This window comes from Zosterops lateralis (assembly GCF_965231275.1).
Source record: "Zosterops lateralis genome assembly, chromosome: 2".
Taxonomy (NCBI): domain Eukaryota; kingdom Metazoa; phylum Chordata; class Aves; order Passeriformes; family Zosteropidae; genus Zosterops; species Zosterops lateralis.
The window spans coordinates 49,781,454-49,807,417 of NC_139763.1; the positions used below are offsets into that span (position 1 = coordinate 49,781,454).

General features: G+C 35.2%; 1 protein-coding gene across 3 annotated transcripts in view; it reads right to left on the reverse strand.

The window, feature by feature from the left end:
• Positions 1-460: 460 nt before the first annotated feature.
• The window catches only part of SCEL (sciellin), a 68,697-nt gene continuing 43,193 nt past the window's right edge, over positions 461-25,964 (reverse strand). For all 3 annotated transcript variants that reach the window (XM_083882452.1, XM_083882453.1, XM_083882451.1), the window contains 9 exons: positions 25,782-25,853; positions 13,988-14,047; positions 12,328-12,384; positions 11,269-11,328; positions 9,708-9,797; positions 6,249-6,323; positions 4,889-4,997; positions 3,014-3,116; positions 461-1,962 (listed from right to left, as the gene is read on the reverse strand). In XM_083882452.1, coding sequence (XP_083738578.1) covers positions 1,946-1,962; positions 3,014-3,116; positions 4,889-4,997; positions 6,249-6,323; positions 9,708-9,797; positions 11,269-11,328; positions 12,328-12,384; positions 13,988-14,047; positions 25,782-25,853 — 643 coding nt within the window. In that variant the 3' untranslated portion in view covers positions 461-1,945. The remainder of the gene's footprint in view (positions 1,963-3,013; positions 3,117-4,888; positions 4,998-6,248; positions 6,324-9,707; positions 9,798-11,268; positions 11,329-12,327; positions 12,385-13,987; positions 14,048-25,781; positions 25,854-25,964) is intronic.

Sequence of the window (25,964 nt, forward strand, 5' to 3'; positions counted from 1 at the left end):
ATATAATGAAAAATAACAAAAAAACACATGGCAAAATTACCAGGGCTGTTCAGTGAGGATGACTTAATGAGCACAGAATTATTATTTATTGTTTCTTATTGCTACTTCTCTGTCAGTGAGCATTTAAGTAGCAGATACTTTCATCCAGAGCTTCTGGTCTCTGGGGGAGTGAACTAAAATCTCTCATCCCCTCAAACACTAGGAAGTCCTAGATTCTAATGTGCTGGCTCAAATTAATGTCTAACATCTTCCATTGTAATTGGGCTTTAGCAATAAGTGTTGGTCTCTCAACAGAATCAAATTTGTGACATTGAAATTTTACCCCATTGTGTAAATCATTGTTTCCTGATAAAGTATAGAGTTTTTACAATTATAGTTTAACTAGGATATGTCATCAGCAAAAGACACACACCAGAAAAAATATCAATAATTAAAGATTTATTAGAGTTACTGACATTAATTGAAAAGAATTCATAAAATTAGCAAAACAAATTATCTACTGTCTCATGTCTCCATTGCATAATCAGTCTGAACATTCTTTAAGCCAGATAACATCCTTACTCAGCTGCAGGCCCTGTGGTTTTAATTGCACTGATATCCATACCTCCTGCCTGCCTCCCCTATGAAATGTACAGTCAAGGAGAGAGAGTTTGACTGGGACAGCCACTCATCAGTCTATTATTAACATATGGCTTTAATATTTTGCATGCTTTTAACCTCTTTCCTAGATCCAGCAGTTTCCAAACACTAATTCTGTCATGGTCATATCCAGGAAGTCCTTTTAAACTGAGATGTAAGGCAGAAAAATCAGTTCTGAATAACCATCATCTAAAGCATCTCGTGACAAAGACTAGTAGTCAATATCTTTGTCTGTCCAGTAAGCTACTGAACTATTGATTATTTTAGACAACGTATTGTAACACAGCGCAAATTCTTCTTTCAGTTTCTATACTTTTATATGCAGACACTCTCCAAAAGGAAAAAAAAAAAGCTTTCACTGTAGTCTCAAAGGAAGGAGTGTCTCTGACCTAGTGTATATGTCTGGAAATCTGTGCTGTTCATTCCAGGTTCCTTTGCAAACCATGGAAGTAAGATGTACATTGGTTAATGTCATAGTAAAATAGATGTTTGCAATCTGACCAACTGAACTGCTTCCTAAAAATGTCTGCTTCTTGTTTAGATCGTCAGTTTAATAAAGTAGAAAATATAAATGCAACAACATAATGTCATGCAAAGTATGTATTTCATTATTTCATTGCAACTATTTTGTGTGCACTTCTTTAAAAAATGGTGATTATACCGTTACCAGAATTACAGACACAAAGTGGGGTAGTTTTACTTAAAACGCTCTAGTAATTTTTGTCTAGAATCCTTCTGCAGTTGTAGAGATACATTTTCCAAAGATGAGATGTTCCATCTCAAATTTATCATTTAAGTTACTTGGAAGAACTTTTCTCTGGAGGTTGATGTCTCCCCTTGAAGGTGTAGTATGAACCCACTTCTCTCTGCATGAAAACAGTAGTTTAAACTGAATAGCTGACTTCTCGATGGCTAATCTTGATGAGCTGAATCCCATTCATGCTATATTAAGCAAACAGATCTTTATATCGGAGGAAAAGAGAATACAGCCCTTTCAAAACAAATGTGTAGGAATGTCCTGACATTCAGAAAATTTCAGTAAATTATCCTTGATTTTATATACAATTTAGTAGTTTCACAGATCTGATAAATATGCTGACCAATATCTTGTTTTGCTTCCTGCAATGTGTGTATGAAAATGCATCTAAATTCTCATTAAATTAATTCCTTTGATAACGATGCAGTAGGACTTCATTCAGAGAATTCCCAGCAGTAAAAATTAATAATTTCCCCCAGTGTTTTGAATTAACAGGCCAGTACAATTAACTAATAGTAACTTCTTCATCTTATGTTCTGTATGTCAAAATTAGTAGATCCATTTTTCTGCAAGAAAGAAAAGATTGGTCAGAGATGCCAAGCAAAGCAGTATGTTCTAAATGTCCTACAAGGAAACTTCAGATTTTTTTTTTCTTTTTTAGAATGTCTACTGAATTCTAACTATCTATCTTGATGAAATAGGACATGCCACTTTATTGTGCTTAAAATAAAGACCCTTGGTATGTGTTTCTACAGTTTTGTAACTGTTACTATATTCTATTAATTTTTCTAATCTGATTATTTGCAAAATTCTCCATTCCCATCAGATTTTACAATGAGTTAATAACAAAAGTGTTTTAAGACAACCATTTTAAATACAATTTTAGTTAGCATCATCTTATCTCAGAATTCCATAGCTGAAAACCAGCTTATCAGAGTATTCAATCTACATCTCTCTCTTAATTTGGTACAGAGGTACTGATTTATAGTATTGTGAACTAATAATTGCTATGAAGAGAGAAGACTTAAAATTTAGCAACTTCTAGAAAAATGTATAAAACAAAATGTTAATTTGTCCCTGCCTTGCACATTTTTTAGTCAGTTTGCTCCTCGCAAAGGTAAGAATCATAATCACTGTAATATTTTCATTATGAATTCATAGATTTTGTATCTTCTCTCTACTGGTCACAATTACTCCGCTAAGTGAAAATACCTCTGGCACCCTGCCTTATTTGTTTCAGTTGAACAATCTGATCCTCAGGTGGCCTTGGAATTTATTCTCACTTTCAGGCCAAGGTGCCATTGCCTCCCTCTAGGTGTCTCTATTGACTGGACAGGTACAACTCTACAGAGAGATCTGACAGGTACAACTCTACAGAGAGATCTGAAGAGATGAACTTGCATTGCCACCAAGATCTCCTTCACAGATACAGCATAATTGTGTCTAGAATCTGGGTTGGATATCATCCTAAGCATCCAGACTTACTGAAGTAGATGCCTGGAAAAGGTTTAAGTACACACAAATTGAGCAAAAGTAACAGCTGTGTTGTCACATATTGAGGTCTTTTGAATGAAGTTCACTAAATGGCTTTTCAGTATTATACATCTTGTGCCTTACCTTTAACTTTGGAATAACAAGGCTCACAGTGCACAGTTTGTTTGTAAATCCAAATGCTGTCTCCTGCTTTTAGATCTTCCAGAGGTCTCTTACATACTTCACACTTCAACACACAAAGAATGAAGAAAAATTAAAATGAGGCATTTCTCTAATACGCTTACCCAGCATGCTTTCCTTTAGGAAACAAGCAACCCCAGACAAGAATAGGAGTTATTAGTACTGCAATATAAAAAATGAACTCTGAAAGAGTAGTTTTAGACAAAAGTTAGATGTCTGACTATGTCACTTTTAGACATCTAAAAATCAGATGATAGCAGTGTGTCAACTGATTGCATAAGTACTCATTATACTCAACAACCCTGCCCTTCCCCGGACATTTCCAAAAGGTACTTTTACTTTCTCTGTCTTAGCTTAGGGGTTCATCCTAAAATAAGATGAATCACCATTTTGAGATCCTTTTCTTTCTTCAGTGAATAAAGGAAGAATGATTCACACATAACCATCCAACTCAGAGTAGATCTTAAAGAATCTAGACCTCTTATTTCAAAATATCTTATGACACTTAATCTTAACAGTTAACTATGTCTCCCTTTCTTGCAGAATCTGGACACCGATTTCACAAATGTCTCAAAAAAGCTAATTTTTTGAGATAGAGAAGCATTGCACATGTTTCACATACAACAATGCACAGATACACACAGAGGCTGACTTACAAGATCACAAGAAAAGTCTGAAGTGGATCAAGGAGCATGGTAATTTGAAACAGAAACTAGGATCTTGATACTCAGGTAATTTTGTTTTTATTTATTAATCTAATGAAAGAACAGTAAATTCTGAATTCTTTGGATATTTTACCCACCACTTAGTGAAAATCAGCATTAGTATTAAAGTGCTATTAAAACAATCTGCTGTCTTCATTGATTTTATATTTCTTTGTTTAAATCACAAAAGGGTGGCCATGGCTTTAAAGCTCTGATTACCAATAATGGCTAGAATTTTTTACACAGAGAAAAAAAAATAAAATTTGGGTTATTTAATTACTGTACTTTTGGTATATACCTTTACAAGGAAATGAAGATGGTGTACTGCTGTCAGCTATGTGCAAATCTCTGATGGATGGAGGATATTTGTAAGGAGCTAAATGAGTATTAATTATGAGAAATTGCACTACTTAGCTAAATACATAACTACAAGCATGAACTACAGACCTACATCAATTGTTTAATTTTTTTTGCCAATGCTTTCATAAGTTTGTAGTTATACAAAAATTAAGCTGAATATTCCTGGCCAGACAGGTCTCCAGATAATAGTAGGTAACAAAAAATAGTTTTAAAAATAGGTGTAAATATTTAACAGATAATTCAGCCACTGCTAACATGTTAATACTCCTAATGAAAAGCCCAGTCTAAAAAATTACCTACTTTTTAATAATTAAGACTATTTTAGATGTCAGTCAAGAATATCTACAAAACTTCATAAAAATCTGAATAAAATTTTACAACATGAAGAAAGTGTAAGTTGATATAATTCACTGTATCAGACTTGAAATGAAGGCTTATAAATGTGTAGGACTCTAAGAATACATTCAGCTGCATCCTTTATCCTGCTTATGGTTGTAAGGGAGGAGAGGCAAGGAGGAGAGTAGAGGGGGAAGGAGAGAGGGAGATCGAAAGAAAAAGGAGGGGATTGTGTAAGGAAGAGAGAGAAACAGAGAGATTAGTGTTTCCTACATTAATATTCTCCTCCAGTCTCAAGACTTCTTATTCTCACAGGTGGAGAAGGCCTAAGGCCTAAATAATCTCTTACTATATGCGTACTATAATGCAGGTATTACAATCAAATTCTATTTCTTGATAGCAGGTGAAATCTTCTTACCTTGAAGCAAGTCGAATGACAGTAAATTTGCAAGGCATCTAAGATCATTTTGGCATCTATGCCCAAGGGCTTCCTGCAGTATGTACATATATCTTTTCCAATTATACTCCTGTGTATATAATATAACATCAGCTGTCAGAAAAAGAGCTGCCATTGAAATCTCAAGCAGAAAATTGATAAGGTTAGCACACTGCATGGGAAAGACATTTGTATACTGTACAATGGCCATTAATGGAAAAATGTCATTTGTGTACTCTCTCCATTCCAGTTGACAGGTGTCATACACATGCTTCAGTGACGGGCAAATTGTCAAGTAGCAAAAATACCATGGTGGAAAGAATGGTCTTCTCTGGTGAACTGAATTAAGCGGCTGAATAACTGGGAGCATCTACACTAAATAGGGATAAAGTGGAGGGCAATGATTTTAATGTTTTCATCGCAAAAGTAAACTGCTAGTTGAATTCAAACTGCCATAATTTGATTGATCTGGTTCATACAATTCTCTGTGATACAGAAGTGCCTGAAAACTTTTTTAACTTTCTGCACTGCAGACAGAACTCATACCTTCATAGCAATTGTAGAAAATACATGTATAGAACAACCTACAAGGTATTTGTGGCAATAAGATTTTAAAAATTTTCTTAGCTCTTGTTGCATTCCTGTGTGACATCACTGTACTTTTTCTGGATACAACTGTTGGTGTTGTTTTAGCATTACAAAATCAATGGCTCTTGCTCTTTCCTGTCAGTGAGAAACTGCTGTACTATTATTTAGTCATCCCCAGAGGTCCTCATCCTGAAGTTGGAAAGGATACACATTTTTTTTATTAGGTATTTCCAGGTAGTAGGGCTGTCCAAATCAAAATGAAAATACTGGCCACATTTAACTTCTTTTTCCCCGTGAGGTAAGTTATTACAGATTGAGCAAATATCCTGCTTATATTTTGGAATGTCTTACTGATGTGAAAAGATCATTTTCAACAGCACTACATGTGAACCTCTTCCACCACACTTGTACATAAATTTGGTCGTTATCATTCTCACAAAGGAAGGAAATTTTGCAGAGTAAGCGACTGCCTGAGATAGAAACCTACAGATTACCAAAGCCAATTCTATCACCTAAGGCATTGGCTCTTGTTTCTATAGATATTTTAAAATGTCAGCTGTGACAAGACTAACATAATTTTAGGCTGCTGAACTGTGGTAATGATTTGATGGCAAGATCTCACTGAATGAGAGCTTTGTATGAAAAGCTGTCTCATGATAGTGACTTCCACTGCTCTCTTTTGTCTGAAGACTTGAATGCTTATGTAAATGTCTGTCCCCTTTGGTACTCTACAATGTTACTAATGTGTACTTACCGATCAGAAGTAGAATAAACAGTTTTGATAGTATTTCCAGTTATATTTTCTTCATAGGCAGCAAGTGATGATTTGCTGTGAAGCAGAGAGTACATAGCTATAACTAAACAGTGCTACATTTTTTTAAAGTTTCACTACATTGATGATAATACGCAAAATAAACTAAGACAACATGCTTGTAAAAAAATCATACTTAGTGATGAGTTCTTTTTCTGTTTTTTTCCCAATCATCAAGAATAATATATCAAATAAAAAGTGTAAATTAGTAACATAGTAATATTTGTAATATAGTGTCCTTAGACTGTGTTCTATTTTTGAAATATTCTTCAGCATTTCAAAATTAAATCCACAAGCTCATTGAGTAAAATTTACATAATGGTATTGGGCTTCCTGTGCTGATATTCAGCCTAAATGATACATATCAGAAAATGGTGACAGACTACATTTTTTCCTTTCCCTCTGCTTCTTTCACTTGTCCTCAGTAAGCTGTCAAACAGCCAAACAAAATTACAACATGTCTGTAGAATTAGAGTGAGGGTCTTTATAATACAGGCTTTTCAGTGTATGCTTTGTGTTCACTACAGGAACTGTATTGTTCCTTATATCAGAGTAGAAGGGAATATACTGAATTTAATTATCAGGGAAGTGAAATCTTCCATTTTCAACAGTTTCATTTTCCAAGTTACTTAAATGTCAGTTTTGTTTCCACGGAGGGGATGAACATGTATGTGACAGTTGAGAAGTAATCTTGCCATATGTGTTTTGAAGATTTCTGAATTGATTTATTAATCCTAATCTCCAGAAATTCTTAAGATATATAGTAATTTCATATTTCATATCACTCTTGAATAATGTTCTGCAACATTAGGAGCAATTGTTTATAATCATGTATTTACCAAACGTTGGATTTTTCCCAGGAAATATAACAGATTGATAACCTGTGTGTGTAAGGTGTTATGAAGCTCAGATACTCTTTTCTACATACCTATATTTTTGTTAAGTCTTATTTGATTTCTGTGCAACACCAGAAATGTACTTAAAATGCACAGTTACTGATAAGCTGAAATGGTAAATGTTTTATTTATACTTCATAGAACTTAACAATGGGCTTGTTATTTAATCAGAATGTAACAAACCTGGGTTTGCTCACTACAGAGGAAATATCTCCTCAAATGAACACCCAGTGCTCCAATTACATTTCAGGTGAGATGAAATAAGCCTAGTAAGTAGTAAGGCAAACTAAAGCTAAGTAATCACCTTTTGAATTAGTTTATCTGGCTGAGAAATTCTTTTGACCAAGAATGTGCACAACACATTACAGTAGTGCATTGGTAGTGCAATTGCTTAAAGTTTCTTGTTACAGTGAAAGTGGCAAAGGAATATAATTTCTCTGTTCCTGTAAAGTATAAGCCTGTGTTTCTTATTTTTGTTGCTAAGCTTTATTCCCAAATCTTCCATTTAACTCATTGTATTTAACTGTGGAATCTTGGGCAAAGTGGGTACTGTGCATTGCACACTCAACATAATATGGGTATTTACATGCTGCATGCCTGAAAGTAACATTATCTTATAGGAAGTTATATAGAGAAGAATACTTTCCTCAAGTGTCTTAGTGTAGAGGACAGCATCCCTTGGATTTTACCAACTGAATGGAGTATTATGGTTGAAATACACACAAAAATATATATATATATACAACTGCAGCTTAGGTAGAAAACCACAACTGGAGTGTATAAAACAAAAAACACAGAAGCTACAGCAAAAATATTTCCAAAGCGTCAGTTTCTAACCTTGTCAACTGTAAGTGTAAGGAAACCCAGAACATTTAAATAAATACATAGTCTGACAGCTTGATAAGACACCAAGTGAAATCTGAGTCCCAGTGTAGCCTGAGAATTGTGCACCTGGTCACGTCCCTTCTTTCAGTTCCTATCAGTCACTCCTTTACTTGCTGTGACTTGTTCATGCCGCAAACTACTCAACAATAAATACTCTGTAGAACCTAGTGCATAAAACCTGAAGGAATAACCTACAAAGACCATTCATTTAATAAGTTTTCATTAATTAAAATGGAATTCAGGTAGAGGGTATAAAGTCTATCAAGTGTAAGGTAACATTGCATATTGCAGCAGATTATTTACCCGTCCTTCCATTACTGTTCTCTATTTTAACTTTCAAAGATAGTCAGAATATTACAACTCAGAGCCTGTATGTGCACAAAATTCTGAAAAATGCCAATTAATTTTTCTGTTGAATATTCATTATTAATCTTAAATTGTATGCTGTTTGGCTTTGCTTTTATTTTCAGACAGTTTATGGGTTTGCCCTTCAAGGTCAAGCAGAATTTTCAGAATACACCCATTTCAACTGTACTCCAACAGCAGATGTAAGAGTACAAGGGATTAAAGGTCCTGTGCCTGTTCACATCCACAGTAAGGATGGGGTGTGCATAAGGTTAAGGGTGGGTACGTTGACCATAATTCCCATAAAGTATCAGTCTGTGACCTTTACTTTCCCTGGTAGTAAAGCTCAGTAGATTTCTCCTCTCCCTGCCGAGAGGCACTTTCTCCTCTCCCTGACTCAGGCACTTCACAACCATTATACAGCAATACAACATATAGGTTATGTCTTTAAACAATCCTTCCTACATAAATAATTAATATGTATAGATGGGTAGATTGATAGTGAAGAGAGGTTTTCTTAATCCAAAAAGGTCTTTAATTCAAGAACTATATATTATACTTTCTCTTGTCATATTTTGTGAAAATAATTTTGACCATGAAGAACAAGATAACATTTCCTTTTATTTTACTTATTTCCTGTTACCAATAGACCTCATGTACAGCTAGTTCTATTAAATATCCCTACATCACATTTTTCACTCAGATTTGCAATATTTGGGTTTCTAGAGGCAGAATCCAGCTAGAGTGTGAGTATTGCAAGAGAAGTGGTTTTTAAAATAGGTTGTTCTTGGTCAAAAAGTCGGAACCCCATGCCACAGTGTCGGTGACTGGGTTGATGATGCATGGGTTTAGATTCATCCCATATAGGTTTAGGAAGTTAAAAAGGCACTTTAAGTGAAGAGAGTTATGTTTTCCTTATAGTCTCAGAAAGAAACAAGTTCATAAGAAATAAGAGCATTCAGGAAATGCCTTTCCTCTATTGATTAGATAAGAATTCTGGCTTAGCTGCCCTCCTAAATTCTATGTTTCAGCTACGTCTCTAGAGCTACAACAGAGTATGTCTTGTGCTCTTCACTTGGTGCACTAGAGTAGGATATGTGACCTTCTGTGACTGGGATCCTGGAAGCAGATTTGGAAAGGGGCTGGCATGATTCCAGAGACCAATGAGAGCTTTCTAAGCATTCCTGAACTTTCTTGCATAAAAAAGCTTTATATGATTTTTTTTCAAGAAATGGTAATTTAGACATTACAGTACCAAACTAATTTTCCACAGTACCTGGTCTTTCTTTCATTGTCACTGGAGTAGTTTGTTTCTGGGAGATTATTTGGAGCCCTTGGAGGATTTTCATGTGTTTTCTCAATTATCCTAAAATACAAAAGAAACCACACAACAAGAAAACAAACACTTTCTAGAAATCTTTTTCAGCTACACAGTTTTAATTTACACTTGCAGTCATGGATGCAGAAGCTTGGACTAAAAAAAGTAGGTAAAAGAAATGTACCATATTTTGGTTAAATTGTTACTGGTTTAAAAAAATGCAGTCACTGACCTATAATTTTTAGTCCTCCATTTTATGCTGATATAGTCATATATATTCATATTGGAAATGTCATCTAACTTTAACTGAACTCTAGTTTCCTCAGAGTGCCCACTGGGCTTTTCAGCTGTGCAATGATGTCTCAATTGTTGATAGCATTCCACATTTTCTTGGCAGTATTCCATAATGTTGTATTCTTAGGCTTACAATATTATAGTTCCAAATTTTCTTTTTTTGGATATATTACAGTTATGTTTTTATTAGAAAGTGCCAACTAAACAGATACGTAGACTCATTTCAAAAAGCAGGACTTTGATACGAGCAAGAGAAACCTCCTTCTGCAGTTTTCCTCACCACAAAATGTGACAGGCAAACAAACATAAAAATAGATATTGTCATACAAATTATGGGATTTCAGGAATAAGTGCTAATAATGTTTTTGATGATTTTACAAAGCAGCTCAGACAAAGGCTGCTCTTGTTTGGTTCTGCCAAAGGTTATATTCTGGAAGAAGTGATCGTTATCTACCTTAACCCTGGGTATGTGGGCTGCAGCTTGATAATTTCAGTGAGCTTGCCAAGGACTGAGGCTCTGCTCGCTCAGTGCTTGTTGTGCTTTATATGCAGAGTGGTGCTGCAAGAAGCAGCACCTCCTTTGTGCCTGATTCCTGATGGGGCAGGCCCCTGTCAGAACTGAAAGAGAAGCTCATTCACTGGAGATGCTCAATATATGCTTTCCTGGTGAGATTGTCAATTGGAACTGTTGGGAAAAAATATTTTCTAATAAAAAATAGCAAAGCTGCCTGTATGTACAGATAACTACATTCTTCCTCTTCATATGGATATACAACTAAATGGAAGACTCAAAAAAGATGCCATCAGAATGGTACCTAAAAACATACTACCAACAAAAACGGATCCTAGCTTTTGTAAATAATGAAATCTAGTAGCAGTAAAGCTTTTATACTAGCAATAAATTTTCTTATATTTGAGATGCCAGCAGCTGAATTCACAGAACACTTAGATAAGCACAAAAATACTTAGGAGGATCTCGTCTCTAGTCATTTTCATTCCCTATGAGAGATTACAGGTTTGAATCATTGCTTATCAAAATACACGCAGCTTTATTGTTATATTTGGTTAATCAGGCACATTTTAGAAATAATACAGATTTGTTACTCACACTGGGCAAATTCTGTTTGCTTGTATTAGGAATTTGTATTTTCTGTTTCTACTAAACAGCTACAAGTCTTGATATTTGATCATTAAACTTTAGAGAGAACTATGAATTGATTCTCACCACTTTTTACTTTGGTCATCAGCAGACTTTACTTCAGTGTGATCCCCAAGGTCCTCATCTCTGAAAGTGAGAAAGACCTCAGAATTAATAGAAGTATTTTATTTCATCTAAACATATTAAATGGACTAAATTATTTATGTTGAAGAAGAAAAAAAACCTATGCATTTCCCAGGTAAGATTTCTGACTACAACGAGTAAGTTATCTGTTCAGGCTTTGATATTTTTCAGTTTTTTTCCAATGTGACATTTCAAAAGAATTACAAATGACTCAAAAATGTCAAGTCTATTATAGTATTGTAGGATAATTCAGGCTGGAATTCAAGGACTTCAGGACCTTTCTGGTCCAACCTTCTGCTCAAAGCAGAGACAGCACTGAGGCTGCTCAAGTATTTGTCTAGTTGGGTCTTGAAAACCTTCAAGGAGAGAGACAGCACAACCTCTCTAAGCCAGCTGCTGCACTGCTGGATGGCCATCCATAAATCCAGTCAGGATGACTCATGTTTCAGCTTATGGCCACTGGGTCACATTGTGGTGCCATACTGCAGGTGAAGGTCCTGCCTACATCTTCCAAACTGACTGTGGCTCTCTCATTTTCACTTGATAACAGACTTTCATTCAGTTCAGGCATCAGTACCATAAGCTATGGAAATGGCTGCCAAAGTGTGTCCCTTGCTTTCTTACCATATCCAGCCCGAATCTCTCTTCTAACTGCTGTTATCTAGAGTTGTGTACAATCTCTGGGTCTATGTGGTCATATTTATACCAGTAACTTATCAATCACTGGCTGTCAAAAAGCTGATTTAATATAATAAGTTTTATGTATTAACATGCCAGGTATATAAAATAAAACTTTACATTAATATTGTCTATTAAATGCTCTATAATAAAAAATACTACCCATTGACAATTTGTTAAAGTTTGAAAAAAGGTTACTGTTGTCCTCATTTGAAAACAAATAAAAATCTAATTACTTTTACTGAACAGAACCTATTAATACCAATATCCAATCAACCATAAATATTTTATAAGTATATAAGGGGCAGATTATGACAGACTTGCCTCTTATTTTTCTGATCAGCAGTATTTTTTTCAGTCAAATCTGAAAGGTCTTTTCCTCTGGAAAAAAAAAAAAAAAAACAAATGGAACTGTTAAGATATTCCCCCTATCTAGGAAGGGATAAAGTGTCATAAAAGAAATAAATATATTTATGCACACATTTAAAAGAAAAAAAGTAAATTTTTAGTTAATTTTATGTTCAAAATTTTCAAAAACTCATGTTTTTGAAGAAAATATGTTTGTATTTTTTCCCTAGCAAGCTAAGGTTATTTGCTATTTATTTATTTATAAAAATTATTATCTAGTACATCCAAGAAAATAAAGATGCTTTTTAAAATTCTATTAATGGCATAGTTTAAGATTGTTCTTTGCCAGTGAAGACAGTGAAGAAGAAACATGAACTTTCAAAGAATTTATAATTAATTTAGAGATTCCAAGCAGCTTAAGCCATGTATTCCACCAGCTTAAGCATCATTTATTTGCAAAAATGAATTTTTGTTTAAACTAAGAAAGTTCAGCTTCTGAAGATAACATCTAAATATATGGCCAAAGGTCCAAAATTTTGCTTCTGGAATGACAAGAAATTACCTCTGTGTGTTAATTTAACAATTAAAGCACTGATCATGTCTGTATTTGTATTGAAAATGCTAGTATCTAAACACTCCGATATTTTATACATAAGGAAATATTTTCTTTGATTTCATAGGTACAATTAAACTAGAGGCTAGGTTTTCTTCTATTTTCATTACTATTTTAAAAGGGTTCAATGAATTAGAGAATGGAATGACTTATGAAAAGTACTGTAAGAGAAGCCCCATGGTTCTCTTTGGGTAGAAGTAGAGAGCAAAACAAAAGGCCAAGTCAGCTATTTGAAACTCTTAATTTAGTCTCTTCAATTCATGATAGGCTTAAAACTTTGGATACTCCTAAAATTCAGTAGTGTCTCAAAGCCTTAGACTCTATCCTAATAAATTCTCTCTGAATTAACATTAAAAATATATATATATACCAAATTTAGAGTTTGGGTATATAAGATTGTCTACTGTAAAATACCTTATCACAGATTGGCAACGTTTATCTGCTGTTACTGTTTAGAACATGATTCTTGAAATTTATCTGTAGAGTGTCAGTGCTCAGTGTGACAAATATTACAGAGCTCTCACCTAGCACAGTAGCCCACCAGTTGCTCCCTTTCTCTATGCTGAAGGGCTGCTTGCAGACATTCAGAGTATTGGCTTGAAACTCATTGTACTGACATGCTGTTCAAAACAGAAAGTTCAAGCTGTTCTCTATGGATCACTTCCCTTGCTGATTGAAATGCTTTGTTACACCTTGCTGGGCAACACTTATCATCCATGAGTTCTACAAAATTTTGTTTACTGCCCCTTCTGTAACCATATCAAAAAATTTCAGTGATAGTTTAATTGTGGAAGAATATAAGGTGTGTGTGGAAGCTTGGCATGGGTAGTACTTGTTCAGCTGACAGTGCACGTGCCAGTGAATTAATCTGTATTTTTATATTAATCTTTCTATACAAGGAATGCTACTTATTAATCTATACACATTTTACAGATCAGCAACATTACCTTTCCTGACATTCTCATAGTTGCAAACTACTCACTGCCTTAGAAAAGTAGGGCCTGAGGAACTTTGAGCACTTACCTTTTCTCACTTGTGAAAGAACTTGGATTCGCTTCGCTGAGGTTATCGAGGGTTTGGTTCCTTTAGAGACAGAACAAAACTCAGATCAAATCACAATTAGTATAGCCAGTTGTCAATTAGTCAAATTAAATACTAATTTGAAAAAATGTTAAAATTGACACATTCTTTATGAAAGAAAAAAAATTAACTGATGACCATCATTTTAGTAATTCAAAGGTATTCATAACTACAGCAATATGTCCACCATATGCACAGTAACCGCATACTCTTCCTGGAATAAAAAGACCAAATTATGTTTTGGAAACAAAAAGTTATACCTAGTACTTTTGTCAAAAATGATAGTTCCTGCTGAACATGCATTGTGGACAACTTCAAAGACTGTCTGACCTGTAACATGGTATGATACAACAAAAAATCTTTACCAAGTAGGACAATCAACCAAGTACTGATATGTGTGTAAATCATATCTTAACTAAAAAGTGATTATGGACTAAGTCTTTCTGTCTAAATTAAAAAAAAAAAAGTCCTTTTGTCTATTTGGTAGGCTATCTAGCGGGTCTAGATACTCCTTCCCAAGTGAACTCTCACTTCTCACAAGAAATGTCATATTTAAACTGAGAGGTGCTGAAATCTGGTTGCATCCACTGACTCTTGCACTTCTACACAGGGATAGAATGTCATTTATCATTACTCTGTGATATAAGGAAAAAAAAATCTTCCTTGAATTACATCTTGTTGGTTAATTAATTTCCCTTTTTCAATATACTAATATTAAACATATATTCATGTAATGTAACTATTAAAAAGGGAAATGTAAATTAAGGTATTTCCTACTTTTTGAATGAAACTTTTAGTAGTATCAAGGCAAAACATGGAGTATCTCTGAGTACCTTTATTTCCCTCCAAAGTATTGCACTAGTGTTAACATTTCCATAAAATACTTTGTTTCTATGAAAATGCATTTTCAAAATGCAAACTCACCTACTTGAAAATTTTCCAGCAGCTTTTCCTAAAAAGCTACCATCTATTAACATCAGTTCACTACAAAAAAATTACAACTTTACTCCTCAAAAGAAAATAATGGGGAAAGAATCATGCCTTTGATGATGACCTCCTATAGGACCTGTTATATAACCTGACAGTCAACAATGTTCCATGTGTCTCTTTACTGACTTTTCATTCTGACCTGTTCTGCCATGAAACAACATCTCCATGGAAGATAAAGGTAGCCTTTTCAAGTTTCTTCTGGGTCATATATGTCAGATTTGGGGCTTCCTTTTCTAAGATTACTTATAAGATCTCCATTTGTTTAGGAATTAAACAGTTCAGTGCAAGGAGAGATGACTGCCATTTAGCTAGAATTCCATAGCAGTCATTAATAAATTATACACTTGTATATAATTCTTGCTTCTGTATAAGTCTGTGATAATATAAAGAAATTCTCTTTATATTAGAGAAGTGTAATAAAATGTAATTATATACAAGTGTATAATAAATTATACACTTGTATATAATTCTTGCTTCTATATAAGTCTGTGATAATATAAAGAAATTCTCTTTATATTATCACAGACTTAACACTTTTCAGAGTATTCCTTCAGAAACTGAAGACTTGCAGTTATCCAAAAATATCCTTTCTTTGGTGAACTGGATGGTAAGTTGTTTCCTCACTATGGGAAGGTAGCAACACTAAAATTATATTAAGTGTAAATAAGAGGTCAGGTGGTTACTTATATTTTTGCAACTTTTATTTTTTAAAAAATCAACCAAACCCAGCTGTGCAAATGTCTGGTTTGAATAAAATATGTATTACTATTCTTGACTCTTGCATCCTCCATTTCTTTCTGTTCTTAAAGGTATTTTAAATATTCATTTCAAGTCTTCTCTAAAGTCTACTGAAGGTTTGCAATTGCAGCAATCTCAATTATGATCTTTATGTGCTATGCAACCTGCACATATATGTCAGCCTCAGTGGTATATATTGGCCCAAAACTTAGGAAGCAGATTTGGGGCTCCTGTTCATTCTGCCTGCCGTCACAGGATTAGTTGCAGTTTACTTAGCACACTTATCAGTAGCCTTTCTGCTGACTTCTGCTGCCTTTCCCAGCGTGGAGCAATGGAAAAGCTGTGACAGTAGCAAAGCTGTGCCCTGCAGGCCATTGTGTCTGTACCCTCCTGTGTCTGATTGTCAAAGGCATGTAAGCATTTGCAGAACCAAATCCCAATGTGCTTCTCAATGAGATTTAGCTCAGTAATGCAGTTATGCTTGAAATTTTTACCCATGGTGTAGATATAATATATTCTATTCACTTTTTTATGATTTTCAGTTTAGTATTTCTTAATAATTTTGTGAGTTCTTCTGTCAGAATTAGATACCTTAACTGATCTGTCAGAATTAGATACCTTAACTGAAGAAGCCTCCCTATAAAAAAATTCCAATACAATGCAGATAAAATATGTTCCCACAACAAGGCCCAAATACTAGAACTTTCTGTGTTAATCTTCATAAAAAATTTTAAATATCTCAGTATCATTGTATCAAATACTACAAAATTGAATGAATAATGCTATAGAAATGTATTTATAACATCAGGAAGTTGCATCACCTATGTATTTGTTCTTATAGTAGCTTTCTGTCAAAATGGAAGGAAGAAACTCCTTTGAGATGAGCAGGAAAGATTCTGGCTCTAAGACATGTTCTTTTTAAATTTTCACATGTATTTTAACACTCTTCCCACATAACTTCAGATTTCTTTGCCTTAAATTGCTCTGTTCACTTTGCACAGTTTTCAAAAAAAGAATGACAGTTATCTAAAATAGTTCAAACTCAGCCTACTACCTGTTTGGAAATGATGGGGGGAAAGAAATTTCCAATAATTTAAGAGTTATTCCTTCAGAAATGCATGTACTGGCCCACATTAATCCTTGCTGCAACTTGAAGGATAGATGAGTTAGTTCCCTTCTGTAATCTTTTAATCATTATGACTATGCAGCTGACAGCATTTTGTTACTTCCTCTCACATTGTTTTGTTCTTGTCAGTGCTTTGGATATCCCAGTGCAGACTGGCTTGCAAGGAAGATTTTACTTGCTATCCAGGCAAGGCTACATATGCACTCCTTGTCATCTACAACCTGATTCACGGAACACCAACCCTGAAGGGTCCTAATCAGTGAACAGAAACAGTTTCTGCTGCAGATTGCAGCACAAAAATACAGGCAGACTCATCTGTTCAGCTACACATTATGCTTCCTATGGAAGAGAAGTTTTGTAAAACTGAAACTTGGAAGATACAAATTTATGGTGCACTTCTCAAACTTTCAGCCCCATGAAACATCTTGACATGACTGCAGCAAGTAACCAGGACTGACATCCTGCAAGTTCTTAGCCTTGAGGTGGCTGGCTTAGTGCAAAGCAGAGATCATAGGATACAGAACTGCAAGCTACTGGTTCAAGCATAGTTCATGTTATTAGCAACTAAAGTTAAAGAGCTGTTATTTATAAAAGAACAACATGTAAGGCAGGACAAACTGTAGGACATGGGGCATAACTCAGAATTTATCTGATTGTGCTCAGGGCATACTTTTGCTGACTTTTTAAATCTCTCTTTCTTAGCAAAGCTACGTTTACTTTAGCATTAGCACACAGCACTATCAACCGGTGCTGATATTAGAACATAATCCAGCCTCACATTAAAAATTAGAGTAGATCTGCATTACAGAACCTAAACAGAATTTCAGGTTAGGTTTCATTTGAGAGTTGTTACTGTGTTTAAAATCAGCAATATAACTTACATCTTTTTTTAATACTTGGAAAAGAGATGACAAGTATTAAACTAGAAAAAGACTAACCTATATTCATCCATTAAAAATGCTCCTTGAATGCAGTGAAAGGCTCCTGTGGAGAAAGATTTCCAGTTGCAAGTATAATTTTCACTTGAAAAAATAAACTATTTTGGTGTCCAAGGCTGGCTGAATTTAATTCATACTTCTTACATTTGTCAAGAACTTTTTAAAACATAGGTGATGATGGAAAACAACAGCATGACACTTCTATACAAAGCAGTTTAGACAAAGTAGAGGAAATATCTTTCAAATATGGTAGGTGGCCTGTAATAGATGTTGACATTTTTCATAGGTCATTCCAAGGGATGTCATCTCCAAGTTTAGTATTTTCTGAGACAGCCCTGTGAACATTCTGCCTAGGGTGAATATTTTTGAAATGGATAAGAATGAGGTAGGTCAGACAGCCTACAAGGAGGAGAATATATAGTTGGCTCAAAAATTCAATAGGATGAAATATTTTAATAAAGATTCAGAACATGCCTGGAAGTTTTTAGGAGCACCTAACTCAGGATAACTAATATGCATTTTTGTATTCTACATAAAAGTATTTGGAATGGCAGTACAGAAGATTTTATATTGTATATTGTATAAAAGGATCTCAAGTACTGAAGAAAACTAATTAATTTATTATAAAATAGAAACATTAAGATTTGGATCAAGACCTAGGTATGCTTGTTATTTTTGTTAAAGTTTGGAAGACAATTCTCTTGATTCATTTACTTTTCTGTTTGAAAGTGACCACCTCCAAAAAAAGAAAAAAAAAAGGAAAAAAAATTCTATCCTGCCTTTAACAACATCTTTGCAGAAAAATGCACAAAATAGCACTCTGAATCCAAAGAAAGCCTTGCCCTGAAGGATAGAAAAGCTCATGTGCAGCTGGGCTGCTGTGGGCCTCATGCTATAGACCTGTTAGCCATGAAGTTTGCTGCTGCTCTCTGCTATTTTGCCTCTAGCTGTTTGTATAAAATAGGATTAGAAATCTGACAACTAATGAAGACAGTCCAACAGAATAAAAGACTAGCAAAGAACATAAGCAAAGTAGGTTTAAAAAAAGCTGTCAAGGCAGACTGCATGCAAAATGTATGGCTCAGTTTAACCAGGGACTCCTATCCTGCCATATCTTGGATCGCTATGCCTCTCACACACAAACAGAAAGGGAAATTTTATCAGGCTTGTGTGACAAGCCCTACAGAAAGCAGCTAAATTTCAAAAGCTTAATATCTCTGATCCTATATCAATATCAGCAAATGTTCCTTCTTTTTGGAACAAGATTGGTTTGCATTACCTGATTCTATTAATGTTAGCTATCTCGTGCCTTCCTTGATTTAATGTATGAAAGATCTATGGACACTTTCAGTAAGCAATCTTTAAAAGTAGAAAAATTAATGTAATATATAATCACAAAGTGTGATTTTTTTTTTTCCCTTTTATGCTCTGTATCAAAAAGTTAGAGAAATTGAATTGTCTACATTTTGTTTTGCTTTTCAGTGTGCATTTGATTTCTAGCTCAGTTTTCGTGAGATAGGGATCTAATACTTTTCAGCCCTTCTGCTGAAATACTTTTCAGCCCTTCAGTGATCCATGCTTGTGAATCTCACTTATTTCAGATAGTAGTTCTGAAATTCTGGTGTAACTGTTGACAAGTCAGATCACCATCAAAAAGGAAAATGCAAATTAATTCGATTCACACATTCAAGCCATCTCATAGATCTTTTGAAAATCTTTCTAATATTTGTATTTGAAAATTCAGAAGGCAATGAAGACAGCATCAACGCAAATAGACTGTCCTTAATGCTAAGGTGAAATTGAAGCTGATCCTAGACATGTGGGAGTGAAAAACAAAATTTTAAACAGACCCCAGATAAGCTCTTGAACCTCAAAGATCGGGAAGCAGAGCATGAGCCCGCAACTCTCTCATCATTCAGTACTTACATAATCTGTAAAAGTCCTGAGCCTCTATCTAGTTCCAAATGTTCCCTAATTCTTGAAGTTATTCTTGCCTTGTTGCCTAAAATTTTATAATCCATCTTTGCTGATACACCAACAGTTGACATAATACCCAAGCAACAATACTGTGTTATTTTAGGGACTGGAAAACTGAAGGACCATGCATATTTCAGACTTGTTGCAATGCCTTTAATGACTGGGGCACTTGATGTCAAATCCAGGGATACTCAGTGAGGTTTTGAATTTAGTCATTCTGTCATCATCAACATAATCATGAGCAATCCAGAGGCAGCTCTATTTAAAGAATCATGCGCAGTATTTTTAATAGATCAGCATCTGTTTTCTGATTAAAAGCCCTGAGCAGAATTATAAAAACTACTGAGATGACTCCCTATTTCTAATATAAGGTATAAGATATATATATATAAAATATTTTTAAATATGATACCAAACAAGTTGCATCTGATGTCTGTTCTTCAATGATCTCTCCCTGTTGACCTACAAAGCATTCTGATCAACAGCTTCTTCTTCTGACATGATGGAATATGAAAAGACCACACTAAGAAAGTCTGGCTAAAACCAGAAGGACATTTTTTGAGTTGGTCCTGTCAGCACAGGAGAAGACAAAGAACCAATTGCCAAGTGGGCCTTCCAACTCTGGAATAAAAGAGTTGTGTCTAGAGTATATTAAACAAGTCAGCCATCCTACTGGGTAAAGTTTAACATCATGGGCCCAGCTGAATTTTGATCTGCTGTTATGGCTGCTTTACTGTCCCTGTATTAGGTTTTGTCAAGTATAACTGAGGATGAATAAAGGAACTTTTTGGGAGAAGATTGACATTTATCCTGGAGCAGGGTGCATTTCCTTCCACGTTGCTATGCTCACTAATCAGTGCCAGGAGCTGTCGCTCAGACCTTTCATCAATAACAGCTGAGACTTAGGGGACAGAAGAGGACTGCAGTCAACTGTGAAAATTCATTTATAATGTGCCAAAACAAGTGTAATGCTTAGCCCAGAGGATTTTGGAGTTAAATACAGAGGAAGATGCTATTGATCAGAATGTTTTATAGGAGATAAACTGGGAAAAAACACTGGGAAAAGACAATTTATTCTGTTTTTCTGGAAGGATATGTATGACCCTGTAAACGCTGCATTAAAATTTTAGTTAGGAACAAGGGGCTTGGATCTCTTCACAGAAGCTGTGCAACAGTGAATCATTTGTATCAACATGCAGAAAAGCTGCAAACCAGCATTACAGTGAATGCCAAATCTGTCAGAATTGAGAGACAGAAGGAGCTTGTCACTTGGAAGCTCCTTCTTCTGAAATGCTAAAAAAATATTAAAAATTACTGTATTAATTTGTACAATCAATAACAATATAGAAAATGTAAAGCAACTTCACTTTACCATAAAGAAACAATTGTCATTGTAGCGAAAGCATGCTAGTGAATTATGGGTCTGCTTATGTGAATTATATCTCAGTATCCTTGCCTCCAATAACTTTAGAGGGACACAGGTGTTTTTCAGGACATTTTAGAGTTCTCTAGATCGTCTAGCTAAAAAGTCAAAGCAAATAAAAGACATACAGAAAAGTCATAAAAGAATTACTCATGTAGGAGTCATGCCTTTAAATTTGGCCATCTTAACTTTAGTCCAACCTAAGATAATTCCTTTGAATATTTCCCTTGGCTCTCTGGAATTGCGTATCTTACAGACTCATAGAATGGTTTGGGTTGGACCTAAAAGCATAGGAAGACAGAGCTGGTGCTAAAGGCAATCCTGCCTCCGATACATTGCAGCTGTGTTAATTACCAAAGAGTGGGGACAGCCTTGCCCTCACAGCTGGGTGTGATAAAAGAGTGAGTTAGTTGGTAGAGAGTCAGCTGGAGTCTGCTGGTTCTGCTGTGAGGAGGGAGGGACAGGTAAGGTCAGCCACTGTACAAGGGACAGACAGGGTTGGGTGGCTGTGCTGGGGACAGGAAGCAGCGAGCTGGGATGGCAGAAGGAAAAGAGAAGCAAGGCGAGAAAGAGCCAGAGCTGTGGGGAGCTGCCCATAGGATTGCTACATAGAAGAGGTATGAAAGACGTCTAGATAACAAGGTGCTGATACTTGAAGACCTCTGAGATTTTTATTGAAGCACTATGAGTGCAGCGTTCATCTCGACTACAACATAAAAGACCATCCAGTTCTGACTCCCGTGCCATGGGCGAGGACACTTTTCACTAGACAAGGTTGCTTAGAACTCCATCCAACCTGGCCTCAAATACTTCCAGGGATGGCAATCTAATGAGAACACATAATTAGCCAATGTCTCAAAATGCACCTAATGTGTCCTTTCATTTTGTGCTTTACACAGCTTTAGAACAAAAAAGGTTTTGTCAATAAGTGTTCGTTTAGAAGACCTGACACCATGGTTTTAATTCCATTGGTTTGGAAAATTCCAAATCAATAATGATTCACTCTTTGGTTGTTTTTTTTTTTAACAGAGCCCCTGTATCTTATATTTTTTCCACTTTTAAAAGCTCCCAGGTGTTGATAGATACAGCAATGTGAGTTGTTATTACAAGAGCTAGTTTAAGCACACTAATCAATATGTTGTTCTTTCACAGTCTATTGCAATGAGACTGCGAACACATCTTGGATCAAGTAAGAATATCATTAAAAAGCAGAATAGTATACACAGATTTACAGCATTGTCTGAATTTTCTATTTCCTGAGAGGAGTAGTAATAGTGAGTTACCGTGTACACTAGGGAAAAAAATTGTACAGGAGCAGGAATATAGGATTCTCTTAATTATGCCAGAAAAATTTATTTTAGCCCCTTGTTTCTGTTTCCTAGAAATTGCCTCTCTTACCCACATATTACAAATACACAGCTGAAATATTTTCTCCAAGATAACTTCTGCGGCTGTCATACCAAAAAGACATCTTTATGTAAGGATTTCTGCAATATGCCCTTTCCCCCTGCAGACTAATAGTCTTTCCCAGACAATCTCACTACAGATGCTATAAGAGGTGAGTGAGATCTCTCTCTAATCTCTTGTATAGCTCCTGTTACTATCACCTCAAAGCTTTCTCTCAGGTATGTCCAGCATGAATTAATTCTGATCTATCTATGAAAATAAAAGATAAATTCATTAGTTCTACAGTTTAGGAACTTATGGAAATACAGCTTTTTTGATTATTCTGCATTTTTTGGTGGTAATAACTTTGTAAATGCCCTGGTAAATGTGGCTTGCTTTGCCAAATACCATTACTTTCTGAAGCAATGTGCTGTTCAGTACACGTGAACCCCATTATAAAGGCCTTTTATAGAAATACAGATTTTTTTGTATCCTAACTGTAATCTTTAATGAAAGACCTACTAAAGCTCTGTTAAACACCCTCAGAACGTTCAAAGTGGTTTAATGTGATTTTCTACACAATTTCCTACATTTAAAAAAATGCCAGGTTTTAAACAGCTGCATTTAATAGTTACTACAATTACAGAAAGGAAAAAAGCAGAGTGAGAATCTTGCATCTTCACTGATGTGGAAAAAAGCACAAAAAGGACTTGATAAGCCACAAACAAAAGGCCTATTGAGGAAATCAGAAAAATGCCTCTGCACATATTCAGCGTAGTGCTCGTCTCCTGCTGCATTTGTGAGACACCAAGAGACTTGATTTGACCTGTTATGCTCTGAAAGATGCACAATTTTTAGGCAGTAATCTTCGCTTCTTCTGTGTCCTAGACTATTTATGCTGCCTAGAGTATCTATAGATGACCTGGTAATCATAAGATGCCTATTCCATTCTCTAATTCATATTCAACAGGTGAAGGTCCATGTATGTATGTCTTCAGATCAGTGAGATGTGTATATATAGAGAGATAGATAGATAGATATACTCTCTCTAAGTGTTTTAAGATGCATGCCAAGTCTAACTGTTGTCCTTAAAAACGATGCAATAATTGTTGGTTTTTTTCCCTTACAATTTTAGGCAGAAGGGATTTACCTTTTCAGGTAAATCCCTTCTGAATGATTTTCCTTATATCACAGAACAGTTTGTTAGAAAGCCAATTGCCATTTTCCACTTATTTTATACTGAAATTAATTCCTTATTCCTTTAACATTCCTATCAGAATCCTGAATGGCAGACAATTAATCGGTTAAGTCTGACTTTAAAAGCAAGAGCTGAAAATCTTTCTATTGCAAGTAAAAATGTAGGTAACTAAAGGATGTAAATTAAAACAGTATTCTAATACAAATTGATATTACTATATATACGCTTCATGTAACTGTTTACTTACCCTGTGTGACAAAAAGGTAGTATTTATGTGAAATCTTTAATAGCAAAAGGGAACTTTTGCTAGCAGCTGATGAATTCATTTTCTGGCTAGTAAAAATGTAACAAAAATCTGTAGTTTTGTGAAGCTAACCTATCAGCAGCATATGGGTGACATCTGAAGCACCAGGCAAATGTAAAGGAATTACAGCAGCAGTAGAGAGGGCTGAATTTTGCCCACTAAGATTACAGACTACTTACAGTTTATATACTGACACAAATAGCAGTGCAGTGTTGCCATAGAAACTTGTAGACCAGTAAAATATTCCTCGAGCTCTTCACCAATGAAGGGACAGGAATACAGAGCTTGGTATGGTAATGAGAGCAACCAGGGGATGATGAATGTGAACTGATTGAGGGTGAGGATTAAGTCAGACCTTAACAAGCCCTTAGCAGTGAAGAATGGCTGTGACTTCCCCAGTTAATACTAGGCGTATTTAATTCTCTAAGATCTCCCACATTTGTTGACAGGAAAATGTTTCCCTGAAACATTGCTTTTTTTTCTTCCTTTTCCTAGGGATTACACTGTCAGACATCTTTTGGATGCTTTCTTAGTCATTCTGTACTGGTTTTACATTTTTAGGACTTTGGGGGAGGGGAACAGGATTCAAAAACAGCATAGACTGTAGCTTCAGATCTCACAAAACTGAACTTTATGAAACAAATTATATAAAATTAGCTAATTTAAATTAATTTTTATGTCTGCAGCATTTAATTAATATTTTCACATAAAAACTGCAAACGAGCTATTGTAATTCTCTGTGCTTATATAGAAATCTCTTTCTAATTTAATTCATTTTATAATTGCATATTCAGGCATTTTACTCTGGTCAAGGTCACAGAGTAAAAATTTTTGCATGTTTATAGAATCATAGAATGTCCTTGGGTTGGAAGAGACTGTAAAAATTATCCAGTACCAATCCCCTTCCCTTGGGCGGGGGCACCTTCCACTAGACCACGTTGCTTAGAGCCCCATCCAACCTGGCCTGTAACACTTCCAGGAATGGGGCAGTTATTGCTGATTGCTTTGAAAAAAATAACATCTCTATCAGTACAGAACCTTACAATTTGCTGAAATTTTAATTAAAAAATGTAAAAAACAAAAAACCTGTGTCTTTTCCACCAAGAATTTTTATGGTGTTCTGCAGGCATTCAAAGTTAGTTGATATGCCATCTAACTGATCTCTCAAAAACAAATCCATCTGTTGAAACATGCTAATTTTGTCACCCTAAAGGGTATATGTTGGGTTTTCACTATTCAAAATGCTAACACCACAGAGCACAAGTTGAGATGCTTTTGTATACATAGTAAAGTGTAGTTACTACCTCTCCCATAATGCTGAAGAACAAAGAAAATACACCATACAATCCATACTACTCCAATTTTTCTCTTTCCAAACATTTCCAGCAACTTAAAAAACATTTGCTGCTTTTTAGGATGCAGGCTGGACAGACTGAAAGATTAAAAAATTAAATAGCTGACATAACCTAGCAAGTCAATGAGAGGGAACTCAGAGTTTGGACTTCTAGGCCAATGGTTAGGACTGGATAAATGCTGCATTAATCACACACTATGTCCAAAAAAGCTATCAAATATAGAAATAAAGCAGATTAAGTACTTAATATCCCAAAAATCAGTGCTTATGAAAACATTGTTCTGATTATACTGTTTATGTTACCTTGCTGTAGCTTGATTGTCCACATCAGTCTTTGATTTCTGAGGGGTCACCGGTTCTGATGGAAGGGCAGCGCTGCAACAGGAATGGTGAAAACATACTTAAGGCACAAGAAGACATTTGAAAACATATTGTATCACTTAATTGGTTTGTCATTGTAGATATTGTATTTCTTTCAGGTGTAAC